The sequence below is a fragment of the Euleptes europaea genome, chromosome 19 (genome assembly GCF_029931775.1).
Source record: "Euleptes europaea isolate rEulEur1 chromosome 19, rEulEur1.hap1, whole genome shotgun sequence".
Lineage (NCBI taxonomy): Eukaryota > Metazoa > Chordata > Lepidosauria > Squamata > Sphaerodactylidae > Euleptes > Euleptes europaea.
The window spans coordinates 22,254,484-22,280,705 of NC_079330.1; the positions used below are offsets into that span (position 1 = coordinate 22,254,484).

General features: G+C 46.7%; 1 protein-coding gene across 2 annotated transcripts in view; it reads right to left on the reverse strand.

Moving 5' to 3' along the window:
- CASTOR2 (cytosolic arginine sensor for mTORC1 subunit 2) overlaps positions 1 to 26,222 on the reverse strand; it is a 126,432-nt gene that overhangs the window by 47,546 nt on the left and 52,664 nt on the right. The window contains exon 2 of one of the 2 annotated variants that reach the window (XM_056865587.1): positions 17,353 to 17,508. In XM_056865587.1, the coding sequence (XP_056721565.1) occupies positions 17,353 to 17,465 (113 nt within the window). In that variant the 5' untranslated portion in view covers positions 17,466 to 17,508. Of the gene's footprint in view, positions 1 to 17,352; positions 17,528 to 26,222 lie in introns of those variants that run through there. The other variant, XM_056865588.1, reaches the window with a different exon arrangement.

Below are 26,222 nucleotides of genomic sequence, written 5' to 3' on the forward strand. Positions count from 1 at the left end.
AGTCAGCCAGATACAGTCAAAGGGGAAAGACACAAAGCAGGGCAACACGGTTTCCTATATTAGAAAGAGAGTCTATCACTGGCAGGTATGAATGGCTCCCGGCCAGGATTGGACCCTTTTGGCTTTTTGCCAAGAGTGGAGGAGGAAAAAAAAACCCCGCCAAGCCGGTGTCACTGTTACTTCAGATGCATCAGCTGTTACTCTATTATAAATACCATTTTTATTGGCCAGATTTGCTTGCCAAAAGACTGCAAAATCAAAAAATATTCGAACCCTATCCCGCCCCCCCACCCAAAAAAAAGATGTGGCCTGTGATTTGGAGAAGGAGAACACAGCACAGCAGTAGATCGCTTGGTTCGCATACAGTCCCTCTCCAGTTAAAAGATCTCAAAAGGCAGGTGCTAGGAAAGTCCTTGCTCTGCCGATAGGGTTGCCAGGTTCCTCTTCGCCACCGGCGGGAGGTTTTGGGGCGGAGCCTGAGGAGGGCGGGGTTTGGGGAGGGACTTCTATGCCATAGAGTCCAATCGCCAAAGCGGCCATTTTCTCAAGGTGAACTGATCTCTATTGGCTGGAGATCAGTTGTAATAGTGGGCGATCTTCTACTACTACCTGGAGGCTGGCAACCCGATCTGCCGGGGACCCTGGAGAGCTGCAGCCAGTCAGAGGAGACTAGGTTGGGCTAGGGGGACCAAAGGCAGCTTTGTGGATGTGGCGCCATAAGTCAGGAACCGCTATGGGGAAAGCTTAAATCCTCACCATTGGTGCTCTCAGCTGCTGGGTCAACGGAACTATCAAGAGGTCCCGCTGTTCTAATCTAAAAAGCTATATTAATAGGGTTGCCAACTTCCAGGAACTAGCTGGAGATCTCCTGCTATTACAAGTGATCTCCAGCTGATAGAGATCAGTTCACCTGGAGAAAATGGCCGCTTTGGCAATTGGACACTATGGCATTGAGGTCCCCTCCCTCCCCAAACCCTGCCCTCCTTAGGCTCCGCCCCAAAAATCTCCTGCCAGTGGGGAAGAGGGACCTGGCAACCCTACATATTAACACAGCGGAAGAAAACTCGTTTTGTTTGTTTGAAGGTTGATCTCGATGCTTTATCAATAAACTAAAGCATGTGAGACTGGAATGGGCTGAAAGAAGGAGCTAGCCAACTAACACAGTCAGGAGGGTTGAAGTTTATAATTTGTTAAGGATCACCCAAGCCCTGTGTGTCTGGATAAGGCCATGCATACAGCTTAATGAGATAAATAACCATCAGGCTTCTCGGGATTTTAGCTGCACACGAGAGGCAGAGAAAACGGCAAGGAGTTCTTGCTTTAAAAAAAAAATCAAAATATTTTGAGCTTGCTAAGGTGCCCCCTGCTGGACAACAGGACCCCATGCAGTTGTTTTTGTGTCTGGATGGGAGAAATGGTCCTGTCTCCCCTCACTGCCCAAAGTCCAAGAACATAAAGGCCTCCCTGGTCCCTCCACACAGATATTGGTAGGGTTGCCAGGTCCCTCTTCACCACTGGCGGGAGGTTTTTGGGGCCGAGCCTGAGGAGGGTGGGGTTTGAGGAGGGGAGGGACTTCAATGCCATAGAGTCCAGTTTTCTCCAGGTGATCTGATCTCTATCGGCTGGAGATTAGTTGCAACAGCAGGAGATCTCCAGCTAGTACCTGGAGGTTAGGAAACAAACACAGGAGCGAATGGATATAACAAAGTGCAAAATGATGTATTAAATGAGCTATACAATATAAAGCCTGATCTCGTCAGATCTTAGAAGCTAAGCAGGGTCAGCCCTGGTTAGTATTTGGATGGGAGACCAAGGAATACCAGGGTTGCTGTGCAGAGGAAGGCACTGGCAAACCAGCTCTGTTAGTCTCTTGCCACGAAAACCCCCAAAAGGGGTCGCCATAAGTCGGCTGCAACTTGACTGCACTTTACACACACACAAGTAACTGTACAACAATATAGCTATCCTAATGGATATAGGAGGAGCCCTGTGGCGCAGAGTGTTAAGCTGCAGTACTGCAGTCAAAAGCTCTGCTCACGACCTGAGTTTGATCCCGATGGAAGTTGGTTTCAGGTAGCCGGCTCAAGGTTGACTCAAGCCTTCCATCTTTCCGAGGTCGGTAAAATGAGTACCCAGCTTGCTGGGGGTAAAGGGAAGATGACTGGGGAAGGCACTGGCAAACCACCCTACAAACAAAGTCTGCCTAGGAAACGTCAGGATGTGACATCACCCCATGGGTCAGGAATGACCCGGTGCTTGCACAGGGGACCTTTACCTTTTAATGGATACAGACAGCAAGGTCAATAACAAAGCATCTCTAAAGCTATCCTAACAAAATTCCATATGTTGCAAAAGTCCAAGTCTTGTACAAATTGCTGTAAAAAGTTTAGCTTAGCTTATTTGCAGTTGTCCTTCAGCAAGGTACAGGGAAAAAGAAGGTTCCACTGTCAGGAAAAGAAGGGGAGACGTCAGTTTCCGATTCTTCATCAGTCCCTCTTCCAATCAATACATGGTTGTATAATGTCTCCTCTCAATTTAATAATGGAACCACTTATAGTATTATTGCATTCTTCCTCATTCCATCCTTAGGATAGTAAGCCAGGTTCCCAGAGGGATATCCTGAACAGTACCTGGAGGTTGGCAACCCTAGATATTTGCCTACTGGTCAGTCCTTACATTTTCTGGCTCCCAATTTGTTTCTCTTGCCTGAAGCATTTTCCTCGCTGGCTTTGATTGTTTTTGTGTGTTTTTCACTGCCTTTAAGAAGAAAGTGGCTGTTTTTGATGCTGTGTTTAATGTTAGGGTTTTTAAAAAGCATTTATTTGTGGTTGTTATTACCTGCCCTGTGAATACTTTCGGGGCCCAAGACAGATAAATAAATAAGCAGGCAAACAGTAAGGCGACATAAAATAGGCTGGATATACACAAGCCTCTTAACACTAGAGAACAAATGGCTATCTTGAAGAAGCTAAAGCTCCTACCTGGCCATCAAGGGCAGCACCATGTACAGTAGCAGTCAAGTGGGAAAATTACAAAGGCACTGATCAATATCATGAGATGGAAATAGTCTAGAGAAGATCCAGGCATTCACAGTCATTTAAGAGCCCTACCAGATCAGACCTTGGGTCTATCTAGTCCAGCACCCCACTTCTCACAGAAAGGAAACCTAAAGATGGCATTTGATGACTTTGGGAAGCCCACAAACAAGCCAAGAGTTCCTTGCTCCACTCCGACTCTGTATTGGAGGCTCCACTTAGGCATCAAAAGGACCTACCTTCCAAGAATGGGTTTAATTCCTTTCCAGTCATAAGAACATAAGAAAGGCCATGTTGGATCAGACCCAGGTCCATCAAGTCCAGCAGTCTGTTCACACAGTGGCCAACCAGGTGCCTCTAGGAAGCCCCCAAACAAGATGACTGTAGCAGCATTATCCTGCCTGTGTTCCACAGCACCTAATGTAATAGGCATGATCCTCGGATACTGGAGAGAATATGTATGCATCATGACTAGTATCCATTTTTACTAGTAGCCATGAATACCCCCTCTCCTCCATGAACATGTCCACTCCCCTCTTAAAGCCTTCCAAGTTGGCAGCCATCACCACATCCTGGGGCAGGGAGTTCCACAATTTAACTATGCGTTGTGTGAAGAAATACTTCCTTTTATCTGTTTTGAATCTCTCACCCTCCAGCTTCAGCAATGACCCCATGTTCTAGTATTATGAGAGAGGGAGAAAAGCTTCTCCCTGTCCGCTCTCTCCATCCCCTGCATCATTTTATAGACCTCTATCATGTCTCCCCTTCATTGCTTTCTTTCCAAGCGAAACAGCCCTAAGCGTTTCAACCGCTCCTCCTAGGCAAGGGCGGTTTTGGTGCAGTGGCTACTGCCCCAGACTAGTATCTGGGAGACCTGGGTTCAAATCCCCAGTCGTGTCATGGAAGGTCACTGGGCGACCACGGGCCAGTCATACTCTCTCAGCCTAACCTACTCCGCAGGGGGGTTGGGAGGATAAAATGGCGGAGAGGAGAATGATGCAAGCCTCCTTGGGTCCCCCTTGGGGAGAAAGGTGGGATATAAATGAATTAAATAAATGATCACAGCTAGTGACCTGCGCTATATTTTGCAGCAGAGAGTTCCATGGGGCAATTGTGTGAAGCACCTATTGCTGACGCATTTCATTGGGTGCTCCCAACTGTTAGTATGGGAGAAAGAGAAAAAAGTCCTCTCTATCTGTTCCTTCCATCCAATCTAACATTTGACAACCCTTTATCACACCTCCACTCACAGCTCCATTGTGTTCCCCTTGTAAACATAAAAGCCCTAAACCTTTTAGCCAACATGGTGTAGTGGTTGAGAGTGGTGGAGTCTGATCTGGAGAACCGGGTTTGATTCCCCACTCCTCCACGTGAGCAGTGGATGCTAATCTGGTGAACTAGGTTGGTTTCCCCACTCCTACACATGAAGCCAGCTGGGTGACCTTGGGTTGGTCACAGCTCTCTCAGAGCTCTCTCAGACCTACCTACCTTTCAAGGTGCCTGTTGTGGGGATTGTAAGCAGGTTTGAGTCTTCCTTAAGTGGTAGAGAAAGTCGGCATAAAAAACCCAACTCTTCTTCTTCTTCTTTCCTTAGGAGTGCCACCCACTCTTTTGGTTTGTTCTTTTGTGCAGTCTCATCATCATCATCATCATCATTATTTGTTTATTACAGTCAAAGACCAGTTTTTACAAAAAGAGATATCATAACAATTGAAACAGAATGTCTGATATTTGCTCAATAAATCGTAAATTTAGTTAAAACAGCTCTTGGTAAAATAGTCTGTTTGACGTAAAAGTCATTTTAACAGCTTCGTCTGCCTTATTGCACATGCCCTAGCACAGAATCTCACAACCTGATAGGTAATATCTAACAGAATCATCTAATAATAAGGTGGCATAGTGAACTCTGTCTCTATCTGGGAAGCTAGACAAAATTGGATCAATGAGCGTTTTGCGTATGGATAAAATGGGCAGTATAATAGCAAATGTTCAACCGTTTCCATCATTCCAGACTGGCATGGACAGAGGCGGAATTCGTAAGGGAGGCTGGCATACCTCCCGTCAAGAAGAGCAGATGGAAGGGCATTAAAACGTGCTAAGGTGAAGGCTCTCTGGTGTTTAGGGTGTTCTAAGGTATAGAGATAAGTTGGAGGGGCCGAAGTTTGTGCAGTCTCTTTTCAGAAGGTTATCCTTTTCCTCCATCCTCAAGTTTCCTTTCTGGTCAAAAGACTTCACTCCTGGTGAGTTACCCTGTAGGCAGGGCAGGGAAAGGCTTCAACTGGGCAAGTATGCCCAGTATGGTCCACAGTTTTGCAGTGAATAACCTTCTTTGCATGCCGAAGCGGTCCCAGGTTCAATCCCCCGGATCGCCAGTTAAAACCATCAGATAGTGGGTGACTCCTAGAACTGGATAGCCCAGGCTAACCCAATCTTGTCAGATCTCGGCTGCTAAGCAGGATGAGCTAGCACTTGGATGGGAGACGTCCAGAGAAGTCCAGGGTTGCTCCGCAGAGGCAGGCAATAGAAAGCCATCCTATTCTCTCCAGGATCAGAGGAGCATGCCTATTATCCTAGATGATGTGGATCACAGGCAGGATGGTGGTGCTGCAGTTGTCTTGTGTGTGGGCTTCCTAGAGGCACTTGGTTGGCCACTGTGTGAACAGACTGCTGGATGGGCCTTGGTCTGATCCAGCAGGGCTTTTCTGATGTTCTTATGTTCTTATCCCTTGCCTCCAAAACTCTACAATATTGCCGTAAGTCATCTGCAACTTGATGGCACTTTTCACCACCAGTGGATGATGGGAAAGAAGAAGAAGAGTTGGTTTTTTTATATGCTGATTTTCTCTACCACTTAAGGGAGACTCAAATGGGCTTACAATCAACTTCCCTTCCCCTCCCCACAACAGACACCCTGTAAGGTAGGTGGGTCTGAGAGAGCTCTAACAGAGCTTTGACTTGCCCAAGGTCACCCAGCTGGCTTTGTGTGTAGGTGTGGGGAAAAAAATCCAGTTCGCCAGATTAGCCTCCTGCTCATGTGGAGGAGTGGGTAATCGAACCCAGTTATCCAGATCAGACTCCACCGCTCCAAAGACCTCCACCTGAGACCTGCTGCCAGTTGGAGCAGACAAGATTGACCTTAGCATACCAATAGTCTGACTGAGTATAAGTCAGCTTCATGTGAGGGGTCTGGAGACCTATGAGCAAAGATTGAATGAGCTTGGTATGTTTAGCCTGGAGAGGAGACGACTGATAACCATCTTCAAGTACTTGAAGGGCTGTCATATAGAGGAGAGTGCAGAGTTGTTTTCTGTTGCCCCAGAAGGTCGGACCAGAACGAACGGGTTGAAGTTAAAACAAAAGAGTTTTCTGCTAAACATTAGGAAGACCTTTTGGACAGTTAGAGCAGTTCCTCAGTGGAACAGGCTTCCTCAGGAGGTAGTGAGTAGGGTTGCCAACCTCCAGGTATTAGCTGGCAATCTCCTGCTATTACAACTGAACTCCAGCTGATAGAGATCAGTTCCCCTGGAGAAAATGGCCACTTTGACAATTGGACTCGGTGGCATTGAAGTCCCTCCTCTCCCCAAATCCCGCCCTCCTCAGGCTCTGCGCAAAGAACTCCCGCTGGTGGTGAAGAGGGACCTGGCAACCCTAGCCAGATTGGCCAGGGATCCTGGAGGGTTTTTTTTTTTTTTGCCATCTTCTGGGCATGGAGTAGGGGGTCACTGTGTGTGTGTGTGTAGGGGAAGGTAATTGAGAGTTTCCTGCATTGTGCAGGGGGTTTGAACTAGTTGACCCTGGCGGTCCCTTCCAACTCTATGATTCCATGTGTTTACATGTTCAGATGCCACCCCAATTTGTCGGCCCGACGGGGCGGAAGTTCAGCGAGGGGCACAAAATGTTTGTGACAGTGCAAAAATTACTCTGAAAGGGTCATCAAATCTCCGATTTGCAAGGGCAGCACAGGCAGGCTTTGTAGAGCAAGCAGAGAACGCCGGGGAAGCTAGCCGATCGTGCCAGCCGTCGAGCCAGCCCTTTATAAAGCGAGAGCATTTTTTGTTTGCTAATTGACTTCTCGCTTAATAACTATATCCTCCTCATTAGCTACACACAACTGAGCTGAGCTCCAGGGGCGGGCGGGTGGAAGAAGATAGATCTTTCCGCGGCAAAACCTGGCAGCTCCTGAGCCGAAAGCAGGATTTGGCCCGTTCCGAATCAGTGGGTCAATGGTTTCCATGGGCGAAAACGCATGGTCGCTTTAGCCTCCTTTATTCCCTGTTTCAGCCAGGATTCAGCCAGGATCGAACGCACGTTCAGCAAAACGCATGCGTTCGATCCTGGCTGAATCCTGGCTGAAACAGGGAATAAAGGAGGCTAAAGCGACCGTGCGTTTTCGCCCCATGTTTCCCCAGTGACAAAATGAAGACCACAGTTTTCTCTTCCTGACACCTGAGATTAACTACCCTGCCCCACCTTTGTAATATTCGAAAATGCAGATTAGAATCCTCACATCATTGATGGGCAAAACCTTGGGAGGGAATCAATCTATTGATCACTTAGCTGGAGGCCCGAACTAGGCTTGCCAACACTAGACTGGGAAATCGCTTGCGCTTTGGAGGTGGAGCCTGAGCAGAGAAGAGTGGGAGTGGAAGGAGTTTGGCCAGGATGTAATGTCCTACAGCCCGCCCGCCAAAGCTGTCATTTTCTCCAGGGGACCTGAACCCTGCATTCCGTAGATCGGAGAGCTCCAGGTAGGGTTGCCAGCTCCAGGATGGGAAATACCTGGAGATGCTTGGGGCGGAGACTGAGGAGGACGGGGTTTGGAGTTTTTAAAATATACGGAAGAACACTCAAAGATGGAAACTCACTCCCGTCAGTCTGAAACGGATGGGTGCATTTTCCCACCTTCCGAGTTCTGCCATTTCATTTTCTTGCATGGTTGAAGCAGGGCGGTTACGGAAAACCTGTTCTGCATTATGGAACTGTATGGCTTACTAGTCACAGAGAAGATAAACCAGCATCTGCTCTACACAGCTTTGTACTCCAGACGAGGCTCACACATCTGAATGCTCCTCAGTATTCAAAACATCCCCTGCATATAGAAAATTAGCTAATCAGGGAAAAGAGTTCTGGCCTAGCTTTTCTCCCTGTCACATTAGTTTCTACATGCAGGGAATGCTGTGTATGCATTCAGTGATGTAAACCTTCCCCCCTCCCATAATTTGAAACAGTCCAGGTTTTTCCTCCTATGGCTCCAGACAATGGTTGCCAGCCATATTCATAGGGTTGCTAACCTCCAGGTATTAGCTGGTGATCTCCTGCTATTACAACTGATCTCAGGCCGATAGAGATCAGTTCACCTGGAGAAAATGGCCGCTTTGGCAATTGGACTCTATGGCATTGAGGTCCCCTCCCTCCCCAAACCTCTCCCTCCTCAGGCTCCACCCCAAAAACCTCCCGCCGGTGGTGAAGGGGGACCTGGCAACCCTACATATTCAGCAACCCAGCAGGAAAATGTGGGGAATGGAGACAATTTCCTCAGCAGCGCACATCACTTCTGGCGCAGAGCAGGAAGGGATGTCATCAGATCGGCACGACGCATTAGGATTCACTCTAAGATTGAGGCGAAGCCTAGAGTGTTGTCCCAACATGCTGATGTCACTTCCGGTTCTGTGCCAGAAACGACAATGTGTATTGCCATGATGGCAAAGGGCCTCTCCATCCCACCCCCATGGCCTGTAAAATGGTGGTGGGAAATGGGGGATCCCCTACTCCCATCAGTTGCTTAATTTTTTTATTCTATTAGAGGAAATTCTGTTGGAATTTTGCTACGTACAGCTTGGAGACCGAGCTCATGGGATGCTGCAAATGGATAAATCTGTATTGTATGCTTCCCCCGCCCCCGCTGACACACCTGCTTTCTCTTCGGGCACATAACTCCGGGGGAATAGACATTAGGTACTGAAGAATACACAATCACCATTTTTAAAAGGGGTTGCAGCAGGAAAGCGCATCTAAATGACACACCTGTAATTAAAATCAGGAGCATCAATGTATTGCGGGGGCGGCTGATGATACAGCCTCAGACCCCTCACTGAGTCAGACCACTGGTCTAGCAAGGTCAGTATTGCCTATCCTGACTGGCAGCAGCTCCCCAGGGTTTCAGGTCGAGGTCTTTCACATTACCTACTGCCTGATCATTTTAACTGGAGAAGCCGGGGATCGAACCTGGGACCATCAGCATGCCAAGCAGATGCTCTCCCACTGAGCCACAAGCCCTCTCTAACAATGGCTTGGCAAGAGGGGGAGTCCCAATAGATTATTTGGGTTTGGAGGAACTTGCCAGTTCCCCATCCGTTTCTTGGAAGCCTCACCTGGAAAATGTGGCAGCCCCACGTAGCAAGATGGACCTCTGGCCAAATCCGGCAAAGCAGTTCTTGCCTGATCCTACCAGAAGAGGCAAGGTCACATCCCAGGTCTGCAAACAAGCAGGGCCAGTCCCACTAGGGTTGCCAACCTCCAGGTAATAGCTGGAGATCTCCTGCTATTACAACTGATCTCCAGCCGATAGAGATCAGATCACCTGGAGAAAAATGGCCGCTTTGGCCATTGGACTCTATGGCATTGAAGTCCCTCCCCTCCCCAAACCCAGCCCTCCTCAGGCTCCAACCCAAAAATCTCCCACAGGTGGCAAAGAGGGATCTGGCAACCCTAAGTACCACATTTGTTGGGCCTCCGGGAAGATGCTGTCCAGAGTACCCCTTCCTGAGCGCTACACTGATACAGAAAGGCCTGTTGCCTCCAGCTCCCCTGTGTAAGCAAATGGGCCACTGCGGCTTGCTGGCCGACCTTTTCCTTGGGTTGGCATCTACTTCTGCCCCAGAAGAGTTGGTTTTTATATGCCGACTTTCTCTACCACTTAAGGAAGAATCAAAGCGGCTTGCAATCGCCTCCCCTGCCCCTCCCCACAACAGAAACCCTGTGAGGTAGGTGGGGCTGAGAAAGCTCTCTGTGACTAGCCCAAGGTCACCCAAGTTGTCTTCATGTGTAGGAGTGCGGAAACAAACCCAGTTCACCAGATTAGCATCCGCCGCTCATGTGGTGCAGGGGTGGCCAGGCCTAGCTCTTCCAGCAGCACCCAACACCACTGCTGCCACCACTGAGAGAGAGAGACAGGCCAGTAGGTTTGCCAGGTGCCTCTGCCACTGGCGGGAGGTTTTGGGGGCGGAGCCTGAGGAGGGCGGGGTTTGGGGAGGGATTTCAATACCATAGAGTCCAATTGCCCAAGCGCCCATTTTCTCCAGGGGAACTGATCTCTATCAGCTGGATATCAAGTGTAATAGCAGGAGATATCCGGCTAATACCTGGAGGTTGGCAACCCTACAGGCCAGCATGCTGTTGCTTTATAGTAGCGAGCCAACCCAAAGCCATTGGGTTGGGAGAGCAGTGCATCCTTGATGCCAGCCCTGCTGCGAAGGCACACCTGTTCCCTTCTCTGCTTCAGTTCTCTATCAGGTTGGCATAGTCGGCAAGCTATTAGCGGTGGATTGGGGCCAATGACCACCCTCCAGCTGGGGAGGGGGTAGGTTTCATCTTTACAGACTGCTTCTAGTCAGACTGAGGCCTAGTTTAGGAGGAGAATCTAGGCTGCTGACTCTGGCTTTCTGCCCTGCTCGGCTTTCGTGTCGTTTTTATGCCCTGGCTGGGATTTATGGGTGTGTCTTAGTGTTACACCCTTTTTAATGATTTTATTAGTTGTTTATTTACATCATTTATAGTCCGCCTTTCTCACTTAACGATTTTATGGTATTCTTTGACTTCGTGAGCTGCCTCAAACTGGCTCCTCTTTTCCAGCATGAAGACTTGCCTTTATAAGACTGCTCACCTCAACAAAGAAGGCAAAGGGCTCCTTCAATGCCACCTCTCCAGCATGGACAGCTACGGGTAACTACAGCTTTCCCAGGCGAAAAAAGCCACTCTTCTCCAGCGTGGACACTAGAGTCGCCAATCTCTAGGTGGTTACTCCAAATCTAACACAGATCAACCATACAAAGTATAGCTTAACAACAGACTGTAGTATACAATAACATTGACAAACACATACAAAAAGTCCTACTTCTTAAGCATAAAGGCACAAAGTCACAATATTCCAAGGTTTCCAAAATCCATATCCAAGAATCCTTCATAAGGTTCCTTGCCAGGATACAAACAATTTTATTTCTTAAAAGTCTTCCAACAGGTTCCTTCTCAGGATACCATTCTTTAATTTGAAACAAGAGACAGGATATATAAGGTGGGTGAAGAGGACCTCATGAAGAATTGAAACGGCCGTCTTCCTCTTCACTTTTAATCCCCTGCTTTGGGACTAATACTTACCTGGAATCCACACCTGAAAAAAGAAGAAAACCTAGAATTGGTATCTGTTGGATTTTTTTGTCTGTCTTTAGGATAGTGAATTTTGGAAACCTTGGAATATTGTGACTTTGTGTCTTTATGCTTAAGAAATAGGACATTTTGTATGTGTTTGTCAATGTTCATGTATAATAGTCTGTTGTGAAGCTATACTTTGTATGGTTGATCTGTGTTAGATTTGGAGTAACTACATTTATACACAGAGGTGTCTATTTTGGCTTACTAACCTCTAGGTGGTGGCTGGACATCTCCTGCTATTACAACTGATCTCCAGCCGATTGAGATCATTTCATCTGGAGAAAATGGCCACTCTGGCAATTGGACTCTATGGCATTGAAGTCCCTCCCCTCCCCAAACCCCGCCCTCCTCAGGCTCTGCCCCAAAAACTCCAGGTATTTCCCAACCCAGAGCTGGCAATCCTGATGGACACCAACAGAGGCTTGGGCGAAGTCTTCCCTGTGCAATGATGATTGGCCATTTACTTCAAGATACAGGCAAGGAATCCCTGCCCTGCTTCTCGTGATAAGTGGTTGAGTTCTTCCCTTATGCATCTCACCTACTAAAGCCTGTTTGTTTGAGGCACTTGAAGGATGATCTCCTGCAGAGCTTCTGCTTACTCTGCAAAGAATGAGCCCTTTGCCCAGGTCTTGGCGTGTGTTTGAAGAGCCCTTTGCCCAGGTCTTCTAGCATTGGAGAAATTGGTTGAAGCACGCACTAAGGGATTAAGCTGCCCAACTGGGAGCCAGGAGAGAAGTTGTGGGAAGGAGCTGGTTTCCCCATGCTTAGTCTTGCCAGCCTCCAGGTGGTGGCTGGAGATCTTCCTGGGATTACAACTAATCTCCAGGAGACAGAGATCAGTTCATCTGGGGAAAAGGGCTGCTTTGGAAGGTGGACTCTATGGCATTATGCCCCACTGAAGTCCGTCCCCAAACCATGCCCACCTCAGACTCCACCCCCAAATCTCCAGGGATTTCTCAACCCAGAGCTGGCAGCCCTACCATGCTCGTAGATGCAGTCTATTTGCTGTTTCCCAGAGGCTCCACCTAAAGGCAATGCATGGATGTGTGTGTGGGGTAAGGTTGCCATGTCCCTCTTCGCCACCGGCGGGAGGTTTTTGGGGCGGAGCCTGAGGAGGGCGGGGCTTGGGGAGGGGAAGGACTTCAATACCGAAGAGCCCAATTGCCAAAGCGGCCATTTTCTCCACGTGAATTGATCTCTTATCAGCTGGAGATCAGTTGTAATAGCAGGAGATCTCCAGCTAGTACCTGGAGGTTGGCAACCCTAGTGTGTGGGGAGAAATCGCATGGGAAATTGATGTTAATGCTGGAGATCAGATAAGGAGGGAGGGCAGGCACATGAATGTGGTTCTGACCAGATGCCCAACCATGCTATATATTAGGCCAAGGAATCAATTCAGCACAGCAATTTACGTGCCAGGCTAGGGATTTGGGACAGAAGAGGTTCAAATCTCCGCTCAGCCATGAAGTTTACCAACAGCCCTGTGAAGCAGGCTGGGCTGAAAACGACTATCCCACAGCCACTCTCGGCCTAGTCAACTCCACAGGGTCGTTGTACAAAGAAAATGGGAGGTATGATTCCTGCCCTGAGTTCCTTGGAGGAAGGGCAGGATAAAATAAAAGATGCATAAAATAAAAGATGTAGGCAGGCCAGAAGGAGATGAGACAGTAGCCAGGCATCTTTCCATCTTGGAGTGAGACTTTGCTAAAATTTTATTTTAATTGTTATTTGTTTTAGTTTTTTGATGCTATAATCTGTTTTGGAAGCCAAAGGTGCTTTGTGTGTGTGCGTGTGTGTGTAAAAACTGGGTAAACATGCAATGAGACAGACAAAATTCGGATGGCAATTTATTTTTGCATTTTCAAATCTTTTCCTATTAAAAATCCCCCTGCATGTAGAAAGCCAGCCCATCAGTGATAGCGTAGATCAAACCCTTTCTCACTGATGTGTAGTTCAATACATTCAGAGGAGAATTTTTGTTTAAAAGATGACCCCTACCTGCCCAGAAATTGTATGAGCCAGTAGTCTATCACGTCACTCTGTATAACTCTAAACTGCTGGGGGTAGATTTGGAGCAGGGAGGGTGGCCGGTAAAAACCCAAATGAAGAAAATATGCATTGGCAATACAGCAAATCCAGATCAGCCCAGGAAAAACATCACTCTAAAAATGCAGCTGGGAAACCCTAGGAAAAACCACAGAAAATTTGAACCTACTGCTAGAGACCCCATGTGCAGAACATGTGCAGAAAACAACACAAAACCCAATGGGAACAGCACGTGTGGAAAATGTCACACTTCCAACAGGACTGTAGTAGCAAAGCCGCTCCTTAACTTTATTATTTCTTACTGCACATGTTTGCATGTTTAATGGGGGGGGAGGAAATCTCCCCTCATGTAGAAAATTAGCATATCAGGGAGAAGAGCTATTCCAACATAATATTTCCTCATGAGACAAGAGCTGGGTTTCTTCTTGGAGGAAACTTTCAAACAACCTCCCCACCTGCAGCTAAAAATAGCACAGCTAGGGTTGCCAACTTCCAGGTACCAGCTGGTGATGTGCCGCTATTACAACTGATCTCCAGCTGATAGAGATCAGTTCACCTGGAGAAAATGGCCACTTGGGCACTCTATGGCACTGAAGCCCCTCCCCTCCCCAAACCCGCCCTCCTCAGGCTCCGCCCCAAAAATCTCCTGGTATTTCCCAACCCAGAGCTGGCAACCCTAAGCACAACCCAGTAAGAAGAAGAAATTAGTTTTTATATGCCGACTTTCTCTACCACTTAAGGAAGAATCAAACCGTCTTACGATCACCTTCCCTTCCCTTCCCCACAACAGACACCCTGGAAAGTAGGTGGGGCTGAGAGAGCTCTAAGAGAGCTGTGACTGGCCCAAGGTCACCCAGCTGGCTTCATGTGTAGGAGTGGGGAAATCAACCTGGTTCACCAGATTAGTGTCTGCCGCTCATGTGGAGGAGTGGGGAATCAACCCTGGTTCTCCAGATTAGAGTCCACTGCTCCAAACCATCGCTCTTAACCACTGCACCAAGCTGGTAACCACTTGAATTTGCTGAACAGATAAAAGTGGCCCTTTTAGAGTGCGTCTCACTTTACTGGGAGCAGTGCAGGCCCGATACGAAAGGTATAACAACGAAGCAATCCTGCCCCTATAAGAACAGGCCATTTTATTGAAGTCAAATGTGACAAAAACAACATTAAAAACATCATAAATATCATTAAAATTAACAAACCATTAAAACCTGGATATTAAAAAAACAAAACAGCCAGAGCATAAAAACAGCACAAAGGATTCAATCCAGACTACATTTCCCATGAGCGACAGGGGTGGGGTAATTTCTACCAGTTTCCCCTTGCTGCTACACACCTTGAGTTGCCTCTTGTATGGCTCCTGAAGGTCCTCTATCCCTCTGGAGCAGCATTTGAACACATGAACACATGAAGCTGCCTTATTCTGAACCAGACCCTTGGTCCATCAAAGTCAGTATTGTCTACTCAGACTGGCAGCGGCTCTCCAGGGTCTCAGGTAGAGGTCCTTCACATCACCTACCTGCCTAATCCCTTTAACTGGAGATGCGGGGACTGAACCTGGGACCTTCTGCATGCCAAGCAGATGCTCTACCAATGAGCCACTGCCCCAGAGAGGGTCTGGAGTGAAATCAGGTAGATCAGTCTGCTGCAGTGGGAATAGAAAACATAGCGGGGATCCAACCCCAAACACTGGGAAGCCTAAAAGGATTCTTGTAAAACAGGCTGGACACAGACTGTCAAAAAAGATCAGATCCCTTAGGTAAACACCTGGCTAAAAAGAAACTATTTGGCCTGGTGCCTCAAGGAGGCAGGGCACTCCACAAGAGAGGTGCCATCACCGAAAAAGCCCTGTCTCCGTTTGCCCAACGCCTCACCTCTGCAGGTGGGGTTATAGAGAGCATGGCTTATGAGGTAGCTCTTAATAGGCCAGCAGGACAGTACGGAAGGAGACAGGCCTTCAAGAATCCCCAGCCAAAGCCATTTCGAGTCTTACAAGTAAGCATCGGCATTTTGAATTCTACCCAGAGACACCCGCTGCAGACCTTTCGACATAAGGGTGTTACGATCCATTTCTTCTCACCGCAGGAGGTGACGACAATTCTCAAGGATGCTATGAAGGCAGGTCTGTCTTACTCCCATTTTACGGATGGCCAGCTGAGACACACTCTTTGGAATCAAAATGAGAAATACTGAGATAACACACAGGGAGAGAGGACAACTTTTTTGGTCCTTTCATCCAAGCGTCTGATTTCGGGGAAAGGTCTTTAGTGACAGCAATGTCAGGACAAGTCCCTGGAGTTCTGCTCCAACACACAATCTTTTGGACATGTAAAATCGGAAAGGTTATCGGCGGCCTTTTAAAAAAACCTTTGGGATTTCCCACCGCCAACCAAAGGGGACCAGATTATCAAGGGGAGGAGGAGAGAGCAGCGACAGCCCATCGGCAAGGGGGAGGGGGAAGTGCCTGTTTAAAAATAAATTAGTGTTGGATTTTCAATTTTAATACCCCGTTGAGATATTTGAGAGAAGCAATAAACAAACGGCGGGGGGAGGGCTTGGGAGAACAGGACCACAGATCGGAGTGAAATTTCAACGCGTACAAGTTTTCACTCAAGGTAAGGGACAGTAATCCAATTAAAACACACCCCCTTCATTCACACGCATTATGAAGATGGAAAGAAAGAGGCCTTTGGTTTCCAAGGGCCATCCCAGTTCGAACAAACACATCGCTGGAAATCACCACCAGCCTTTCCCCTTGGCCAACAAGGTTATGAAAAAAGGGGAGGGGTCTGAAGCCAGATCCAAGTGGAAAATTATTATTTAATAGATTACTTAAAAAAAAACAAGTCCGTAGACTTTTATTCTTTCTCTGGCCCCTGCTGCCAAGCCTATCTGCATTAACTAAAGGGGGGGGGGGATAGAAAAGAGAAGTCACCGCTCTCCTGTTTACTCTGCATTTGCAATTCAAATTGTTTTCCTGGATAGTGGAAAAACCCCACACACACTCTTACACGCGTGGAACGCCTCTCGGTGATACAGATTTATTTTGATGCCTCTGATCTAACTTTACCCCTCCACTTCATTTTGCTTGGCCAAAAGGCATGATCCCAAAACGGGGGGGGGGGGGGTTAACAACTGGACAGGATGTTACAAGAAAGCCAGGAGAACCTTATGACCCTCCTCAAGTAACACTTCTTTTATGCAAACATGACATGCTTTTTTAATACCGCAGCAAGTCAAAAAATGTGTTGTATACACACACACACAAATATCGCCCCTCTTTCTCTCCCTCCCCTCTCCACTGCCTTTCTTTGTTGTCCTGCCTGTCTCCTTTTGAGTTTCCTATTTCACCCTCTTTTTTAAAAAATCAGCTTCGCCCTCCCTCTAAACTTTCGATTGTTTTTCTGTCCCCGGCCATTGCGAACACCTGTTTTGATGAAACAGCTTTCAAAACATAATAAGGGTTTTTTCTAAAAAAGAAGAAGAATCTCCGAGGGGGAGAGGAAGGAGGGGGGCGTGTTTGTGCGAGGAAAGGAAAATCTCCCAGATTCTTTGTAAAAGACAAGAAAAGGGAAGACAGCTTTTTGGGGGGTGGGTGGGGGGAAGCTCCAACCGTCGTGGAGGGCAGGATAAAACAATAATCATAAGTGTGGGGTTTTTTTTTTAATCTCCTTGACCCAACCCCCCCTGAACACACACACCCCCAACCCGCATCTGAATTAGCCAAGGACTTGCAAGCGTATCGCTTCGCAACCATATCCTTCCTCCTTCCCCTTCCAAGATCAGTCATCGCTGTGAACACAATATAGACACAGATATTGGTGTAAAGAAAGGTTGCGCTTACCTTGTTTTGGAGGAGAGAAAAGCCAGTTTGATCAAGCCATAGGTAAACAACTGTATCCTCTCCTTGGCCACACTGGCTACTTGGAGCCGATGCTCTAAAATGTGCAGTTCCATTTTTTCCTTTTGGTCATTTGTGGTTCATCTATTGGGGTTGGGGGTTGGGTTGGTGGATTCTTTGATCTGTCGTGAGCGAGTGTTTGTTTGTTCTCTTCTTGCCCCCCCTCCCTCCCTTTGTCAACGGGGTATTTTTCCACTCTGTCCCTTTAACGTCTCCAGGACGAGCAGGCAGAGGGGAGAAATAATGACTTAGGAAAAGGGGGGCGGGGGGTGGTGCAAAAAATGGGATTTATATATTAAAGGGGAGCCAGCCAGAGAAGGACAGGGGAAAGGAGGCAAACTATAGGAGAAGTGGAGGGGGGGTGGGAGAAGAAAGAGGAAAAAAAAGAAAGAAAGACGCAAAGCAATTAAAAAAAAAGAGGGGGGGGGGACAGAGAGAGAGAGAGCAGAAGCTAGAAGGAGAGTTGAGCGCTCCGGAGTGCAGAAAGCCGCTGGTGTTTCAGTGTAACAAACAACTTGCCACTCAAGCGGAGCCGCACTGGGCATGCGCGCGGGAGCAAAGCGCGCTGGGAGATGTAGTCCGAAGGCGGGGCATCATTAGGACGTTCGACCCCCCCTAAAAAAAAAACAAAGTAGGGGGCGCGGCCACAGCTTGCCCCCTTAAACATTAGACAAGAGGTTTCAAAGGTTAATGTCCTTTTAGTAGCTTGAAAATATAATGGAAGTTCCAATACTTATTGCTGTATGCAAGTAAAATTTTTTTTATTATAAAAGTTTTTTTTTTAATTGAGGGTTTTGAGGATACAGAAATAAAAAGGGGAAATTGGGAGAAGCGGGAGGGGGAAAATATTCGAGTCATATAAATATTCCATTTTACAAAAATCCATTTGATCCATAATACGTCCAATCCAATCCGATGTTTTCAAGTAATTAGCATTATTTAAACTTACATTAATATTTACACTGGTGGTGCATATCCTATTATTATTATTATTATTATTATTATTATTATTATTATTATTATTATTAACAACAACAACAACAACAAAACAATATTTGTTTTGTTGAAAATGAATAAAATATTAATAATAATAATAATGATAATAATAATATTTTATTCATTTTCAACAAAACAAAATAATAATTATGTATATTACCTTATGTATTTTTTGAACATAGGGTTGCCCACCTCCAGGTTGCCCAATGGGTTTTCTGAAAAGAGACTTTAACAGAATTGTTTATATTGAATATTGAGCTGTGACTTGTATTGCATGTAAAATTACGTGGCTGACTTGTATAAACAGAATTATTTTTTTGGTAAGAAATGCTTCTAAGTATATGAAGAAATATACTTTAATTTTCCTTTGTAAATACATAGAAGAATTAACTACACCTTGCCAATATTTGTGAGTTTTTGTACATTACAATTGAATTGCCAAAAGCTGTTTTTCTTTGAATAACCTCCAGGTAGCGGCTGGCGATCTCCTGGTATCACCACTGGTCTCCAGCCGTTGACCATTGTATGGCATTGAAGCCCCTCCCCTCCCCAAACTCCACCCTCCTCAGGCTCCGCCCCAACAATCTTCTGTCTGTGGCCAAGAGGGAAGGCAACCCTATTTAAGCATTTTATTTATTTCTTATAAAAATTAAATAATAGCCTTATAGTTGTGGGTCTCCTGGCAACCAATGTTTTTAGACCCAGTCCGCCACTGGGTGCGGCGGTACCCCAACAATAAGGGGAAAACCCCCCAAAATGCACCCAGGATCTTTTGGATGACATTGAGATGTGGCAACTAAGTGAATACTTTCAGAGGATGTTTTCTTTTAAAAACAACTCCTCTCTCGTTTTCACACGGGTGTTTTCTCAATTTTTTTAGGGCATTCGAGTACGGGACATGCCTCTTAGGCGTTGCTGGATGCCACAAATATATGCACGTTTACTCAAAATTCACAGATACTCCCCAAGAGCTGTGTGTTTACGCAAAAGCGGCATATACTTACGGTGGCCAACCTCCAGGTGGTGGCTGGAGATCTGCTATTACAACTGATCTCCAGCTGATAGAGATCAGTTCCCCTGGAGAAAATGGCTGCTTTGACAATTGGACTCTATGGCATTGAAGTCTCCCCCCTCTCCAAACCCCGCCCTCCTCAGGCTCCGCCCTCAAATATCCAGGTATTTCCCAACCCGGAGCTGGCAACCCTATATATACTCCTCTTGACCCTATTCTCCAAGGACAACCCTTAGTTGCTGTCCTCTGTGTTTTTGTGCACACCTTGTAAAAATCTTTGCTAGCGTGAGCTGTAAAGGTTACCATCCTTCACAGTTCAGCTTTGTCTCCAGAAAGGGTACCAGCTCTGGGTTGGGATATACCTGGAGATTTGGGGAGTAGGGGTGGAGCCTGAGGATGGTGGAGTTTGGGACGGGGAGGGGAGGGACTTCAATGGAATCTAATGTCATAGAGTCCACCTTCGAAAGTGGCCATTTTCTCCAGGTGAACTGATTTCTGTCACCTTGAGATCTATTGTAATGGTCTTCCACTCAAAACCGTCTGTTCAGAGTGACTGACTACTTCATTGGCGTGCATTTCATGCTAGTTTATGGTTTTGAGTGGAAGACCACGACTAGGACCAAAGAAGAAACCTTGGTGAAAAGGGACTTTTACCGTAACCCCTTCTCTTCGTTAGTTGGTCTCACTACGATTTTTTCCACGTGCTTCTACTTCCAATTTAGGATGTTTGTACAGCGCTGGAACCTATTGGGTTACCATTTGTGCGCTTTGGGACTTTGTCAATGTCAATTGCAGTTTGCAAAATTGTTTGCTATGTTGTTGTTGGTGTAATTTTTGTATACTTGTGTTATTTGTTGTAAACTTGCATAACAGCAAGTGTGGTTTTCTAAGAGCATATATATTGCACTGTGATAAAATCAATATACACAATCGTGGTTTGGTTATATATTTATTGTTATAAGCATTGTTTGAACAGTTTCCATTTAGTCATTAGTGCTGCTTTTCTGTATATACCACCAGAAGGCTGGCAACCCTATGCAGGCTCCATCCACAAATCTCCAAGAGTTTCCCAACCTGGATCTGGCAACTCGATCCCCCCATCCCCCGCAGGTGGCCAGGGGGTTCCTGGCATCCCTCCTAGTGAGTAACCAAGCAGCACAGAACCATCGGCAATGCGTAATATTGGCGCTTAGGCAATGGTCCTTGATGAGAATAGTAGTACATAATTATTACATTTTTTTTCTAACACAGGATCCGAGGAGGTGTTCATCGGGTTCGTAGGATGTCTACCAAGCAGACATTGCCCAGTTTGTAGGTTCAGCAGTGTTGCTGCATTATGTGCTTTCTGAGCATACCCAGGGTATAAATACTGTACATGTGTCCATATTCTCATTTGTAATGCTTTGGGTCGAATGAGTAGTTTCATTTAAGTAAGCACTTTGCATATGCTCAGGAGCTGTTGTCCTTGCATCCAAGTTAGGGTTGCCAGCTCTGAATTGGGAAATACCTGGAGATTTTTGGGGCCGGGTTCAGGGCAGGGTTCAGGGAGGGCAGGGTTCAGGGAGGGACTTCAATGCCATAGAGTCCAATTGCCAAAGCGGCCATTTTCTCCAGGTGAATTGATCTCTATCGGCTGGAGATCAGTTGTAACAGCAGGAGATCTCCAGCTAGTACCTGGAGGTTGGCAACCTGCATCCAATTGTTGGAAACAGACTCCACAGTTGACTCCTGACTCACATTAACCCAGTGCGCTAAAAATTTATTCCTAACTTGGCTTCTTTCTTGTTGCCATCTGCAGCATCTGTTTGGGGTGGGGAACTGGATATTTTTTGTGCACAATCCTTGCCTTTGCATCTTATTTTCTTACTAACCGCCCTCTACAAATCTCTGTACATTTTTATTTTAAATGAGATCAGGTTCTGTGGCCGGACCTTGGCTCACATCCTCGCTAGAGGGTGCGATGAAACCAAAACTGTATTTCTGCGCGCGCTCCATATGAACTTTGCAAATGGATTCAAGCAGGCTTAGCAAGAGCTCAGCTGCTAGTAAGAGTCAAAATATGTTTAGAGTTTTTTTTTCTATTTTTATTCCATTGAACACATGTACAAAGTCTTGTAGATGGAAAGAACTGACAATACAATTCTTTATCGTGAGGAAGACAGATACTACTTTTGTGTCAGGGCAAGCGGCATGATTTCGAGAGAGAGACCGTGGCTCAGCAGTAGCTCATTTGTTTCGTAATCCAAAGGTCCCAGAGTTCAATTCTTGACACCTCCCATTCAGAGGCAGCGTGTGTTAGGAAAGGCCTTTGAACTGCTGGCAATCGAAGTAGACTTGTTGACCCAGTGAGTATTTTTGGGACTTTGAGTACAGGTAGTTTGTGCCAAAACAAAATGATTGTCTTGAATGAGCGAGAATAATCACAAAGTGGCTGCCATGGGGACTGAGTCCGCAGAGAAAAGGGAGTGGGTGTCTCAACAAAATTGCTGCCATAGGGTGGGTGGAACCAAACCCAAGCTGGCTGCAGTGGGGGCTAGGTCCAATCATGTAATGATGGTAGGTTCTTCAAATTTTTGGGAGGTTCTGAGCCTAGCATCCCCGTGTTATGGAGAGCAGCCATTTTCTCCAAAGGAATTGATCTCTATCGGCTGGAGATCTGTTGAAATAGCAGGAGATCTCCAGCTAGTACCTGGAGGTTGGCAACCCTACTCTGAGCATGTGCAGAGTTCTTGGATTAGCAGTAACACACATCTGGGATTAGGGATTTGGGTTTCTAGGGGGTTAGCATTTGTTTTACTTATTTCATTTCATTTATACCTTACTTTTTTACGCCCCAGCGGGGACCCAAAGTAACTTACATCATTCGCCTCTCCTCCATTTAATTCTCACAACAACCCTGTGAGGTAGGTTAGGTTGAGAGTGTGTAACTGGCTCAAGGTCACCCATGGTGGAGTGGGGTTCAGACCCAGATCCTAGTCTGACATTTTACCCACTACACATTGCCGTTGAGGTAAATCTCAGCATGTATTCTTTTATCCTGACCTGGATGGCCCAGGCTAGCCTGATCTCGTCAGATCTCAGAAGCTAAGCAGGGTCAGCCCTGGTTAGTATTTGGATGGGAGACCACCAAGGAATACCAGGGTTGCTGTGCAGAGGAAGGCAAACCACCTCTGTTAGTCTCTTCCCATGAAAACCCCAAAAGGGGTCACCATAAGTCGGCTGCAACTTGACGGCACTTTATACATATATTCTTTTAGAAATTAAGCAGATTTTTTTCTTGTTTTTGCAAAGGATGTTAAAAACAAAGATTTCCCCTAGTTTTTTTGGCTGGCCAAGTTGGGGGTGATGGGGGAGACACAGCTCTGTTTGAATAGCAGCGACAATGGAGTGGGGGCGGAATATGGCAAAAGCATTTTTGGCCCGGGGGGATTGCCAGCGCTTTCCCGCTCTGGAATATTCAGCTGCGTTGAGCTTGGCATGTTCTCTGAACGCCTGGTGTTGCAAGCGAAAGGTACTTCTGCTGTCAACACCAGGGAAGTTCCCGTAAGGAGCTGGTTGCTCCATTTGGAAGAGAGTTTTAAAAACCTGTTTCTGTCTAGGACTGGGGAGGGGGGGGGAAGCTGGGGGCTGTGACCAGTAACCAATAGCCATACTGTGCCAAACTATTTCATTGGTGCTGGTGCACATAAAGCACATGCTCTCTCAATGATGGGTCTAAGGAGAGACAGGTTAGGAGGGGCGGGGCTGTGGCCGCAGTAGCAGAGCATCTGCTTTGCGTGTAGGGTTGCCAACCTCCAGGTACTAGCTGGAGATCTCCTGCTATTACAACTGATCTCCAGCCGATAGAGATCAGTTCCCAGTACTACAGAAAATACTGTCTTGTCATTTTCACCATGTTTATACCATGGAAAGCTGCATGTGCAGTTATGATAATAAGTGATTTGCCCTTTATGCAGGGCTGTTTCCCCACAGTCAACCCGGCCGACTGCTTCGGGTCTTCCTTTCGATTATACATGCCTTTCCTGATCGTCAGAGGTCGCCTCGCGCTCCCCGTACGTTTGTGCGCATTTTGCCTGTGTTTTCCAGATGCTGTTTTAGCCAGAATCCGGAAGCCGCGGGCAAAACGCACGGAAATGCGCGGGGAGAGCGAGGCGACTGCTGATGTTCGGGAAAGGCATGCCTAATCAAAAGGAAGCCCCGAAGCAGTCGGTGGGGGGACCACGAGGGAGATGACCTTGTATAAATGGCCATTGTTCAGCAGAGATTGTAGGTCATTGTCCTGCATAGATTGTAGGTCATAGATTGTAGCTTTGAGCTGAAAGCTGTTTGTGACCACCAGTGGTGTTGTTTCATTTGGGCCTATCTTGTAGCAGGTTATCTCTTGGTATCATTCTGGCTTTGTTGATCTGTCTCCTTACTACATCAGGCGACTATTGTAATTCCAAGAATGTCTGTTGTAAATATGCACCCTTGGTTCTGTGTTGCTGCCTCTGTTGGCTTTTCTTTCCACAATGGCAAGAGACTCTTTTTAGTTGCCTTATCTAAAAACAGAGCGGAAGGTTGGTCTAGGCACCAAAATTGCATGTATGGTTGCCAACCACCAGGTTGTGACTGGAGATCTCCCACTATTACATCTGATCTCCAGGCGGCAGAGATCAGTTCACCTGGAGAAAATGGCCGCTTTGGAAGGTGGACTCTATGGCATTATACCCCACTGAAGTCCTTCCTCTCACCAAAACCTGCCCTCCCAAGGCGCCGCTCCATAAATCTCTAAGTCTTTCCCAACCTGGAGCTGGCAACCCTAGTTGCGTGTGTGGAAGAGAACGTGAACAAAATGGAGGCTACTTCAAAACAATCATGTTATATTGCACATACCGTTGTAGAAAGAGTCTTTGTGTGGTGTTCGACTCATGCACGGAAGTGTTCCTTGCAAAAATACGTTCCGTGCAGCTGTGGACGCAATCAAAAGTAGACTGCTCTTTGTGTGTGTGTGTTCGTGTGTGTGTGAGTGTGTGTGTGTGTGTGTGTGTGTGTGTGTGTGGAGGGAAAGCATGGTACAGCCTGATCTCGTCAGATCTTGGAAGTTAAGCAGGTTCAGCCCTGGTTAGTATTTGGATGGGAGACTACCAAGGAATACCAGGGTTGCTGTGCAGAGGAAGGCACTGGCAAACCACCTCTGTTAGTCTCTTGCCATGAAAACCCCAAAAGGGGTCACCATAAGTCGGCTGCAACTTGACGGCACTTTACATATTAGGGTTGCCAACCACCAGGTACTTGGCAAACAAACAGTAGCACTGTGGCTAAAGAAATCTACTTAAGGAACCATATCATAGACCTATTCTATAACATACTAAACAAAACTGTATTTATATGTCAGTTGCATGTCAATTTCTAAGCAAGCATTTCTGTATGAAAACACATGAGAGAATCCCCAAATGGAGGGTTCTGCATATGCAAAAATACAGTCACAAGTTCCAAATTATGCAATGCAATAGAAATAGTGGAGGTACAGATAACAGTTTACAATTTAGTGGACGGAACATACAGCTCTTATACAAGAATAATGGCAAGAAGGGCAAAATCTCTGTTCTGGCATGAGGTTTTCTTTTTTATAACCGCCAGGTACTAGCTGGAGATCTGCTATTACAACTGATCGCCAGCCAACAGAGATCAGTTCCCCTGGAGAAAATGGCTGCTTGGGCAATTGGACTCTATGGCATTGAATCCCCCCCTCCCAAACCCTGCCCTCCTCAGGCTCCGCCCCCCCAAAACCTCCCACCGGTTGCGAAGAGGGACCTTGCAACCCTATTACATATACACGTGCATGTGTATGTGTGTGTGTGGTGTGCATCAGTAATGTACAAGAAGGGAAAAGACATGAATGAGTGATTGAATCTCTAATGGGATGTTAGACATCCCCAAATCTGGCAAAAGTTTGCAACAATCAGATAAGGAGCTGGCAGCTCCCTAGACAGCAGTTTGTATGAAAATTACATTGCAGTCCTAAATGGAGTTCCATCCTTTGAAGCCCATCAAAGTCAATGGACTTAGTAGGGTGTAACTCTGTTTGGGACGGCACTGTTAGAAAAATGTTTATGCGACATTTCTCCCCTGGTCTGAGCCAGGAAGAACCTCAATTTGGCCCTTCCTGTTCCCCGCTGACTTCTTACCTTTGCCTTTGCCGCACCTTACCCCGATCTCAGGACTTTGCATCCTGACATGGCTGGATCTGGCCTGACAGCTTGCCAAAAAAGTGCTACTGATAAATAAGCCAAATTCACGCGTTATCAAGAATGTCCACACTTTTGACCTCTTAGGTTTTGTTCCATTGGTTAAATTCTGCTGTTAACTTGATGGGAAACTCATTCTTCTAGCCATTAGTTGTGGAAAAAGAGACCTCATCTGCCTTCCTGGCTGCAAAGGTGGATTAAAATGTTTGGTCCTAAAGCTGACTTCTGACTTCCCCAGAAGACTTAGGACCTAGCATCATAGCCCTCTATAGACAACACACGTGCACTGACATCAATTCAGGAAGAGGCAGGGTACCATGTCCTGACTTGGATGGAACAGGTTAGCCTGATCTGGTTAATACTTGGATGGGAGACCACCATGGAAGAAGAAGAAGAGTTGGTTTTCATACCCTGCTTTTATTTACCTTTAAGGAGTCTCAAAGCTTACGATCACCTTCCCTTCCCCCTCCCCGCAACAGACACCTTGTGAGGTAGGTGGGGCTGAGAGAGTTCTGGGAGAACTGTGACTAGCCCAAGGTCACCCAGCAGATTTTCTGTGGGGGAGTGGGGAATCG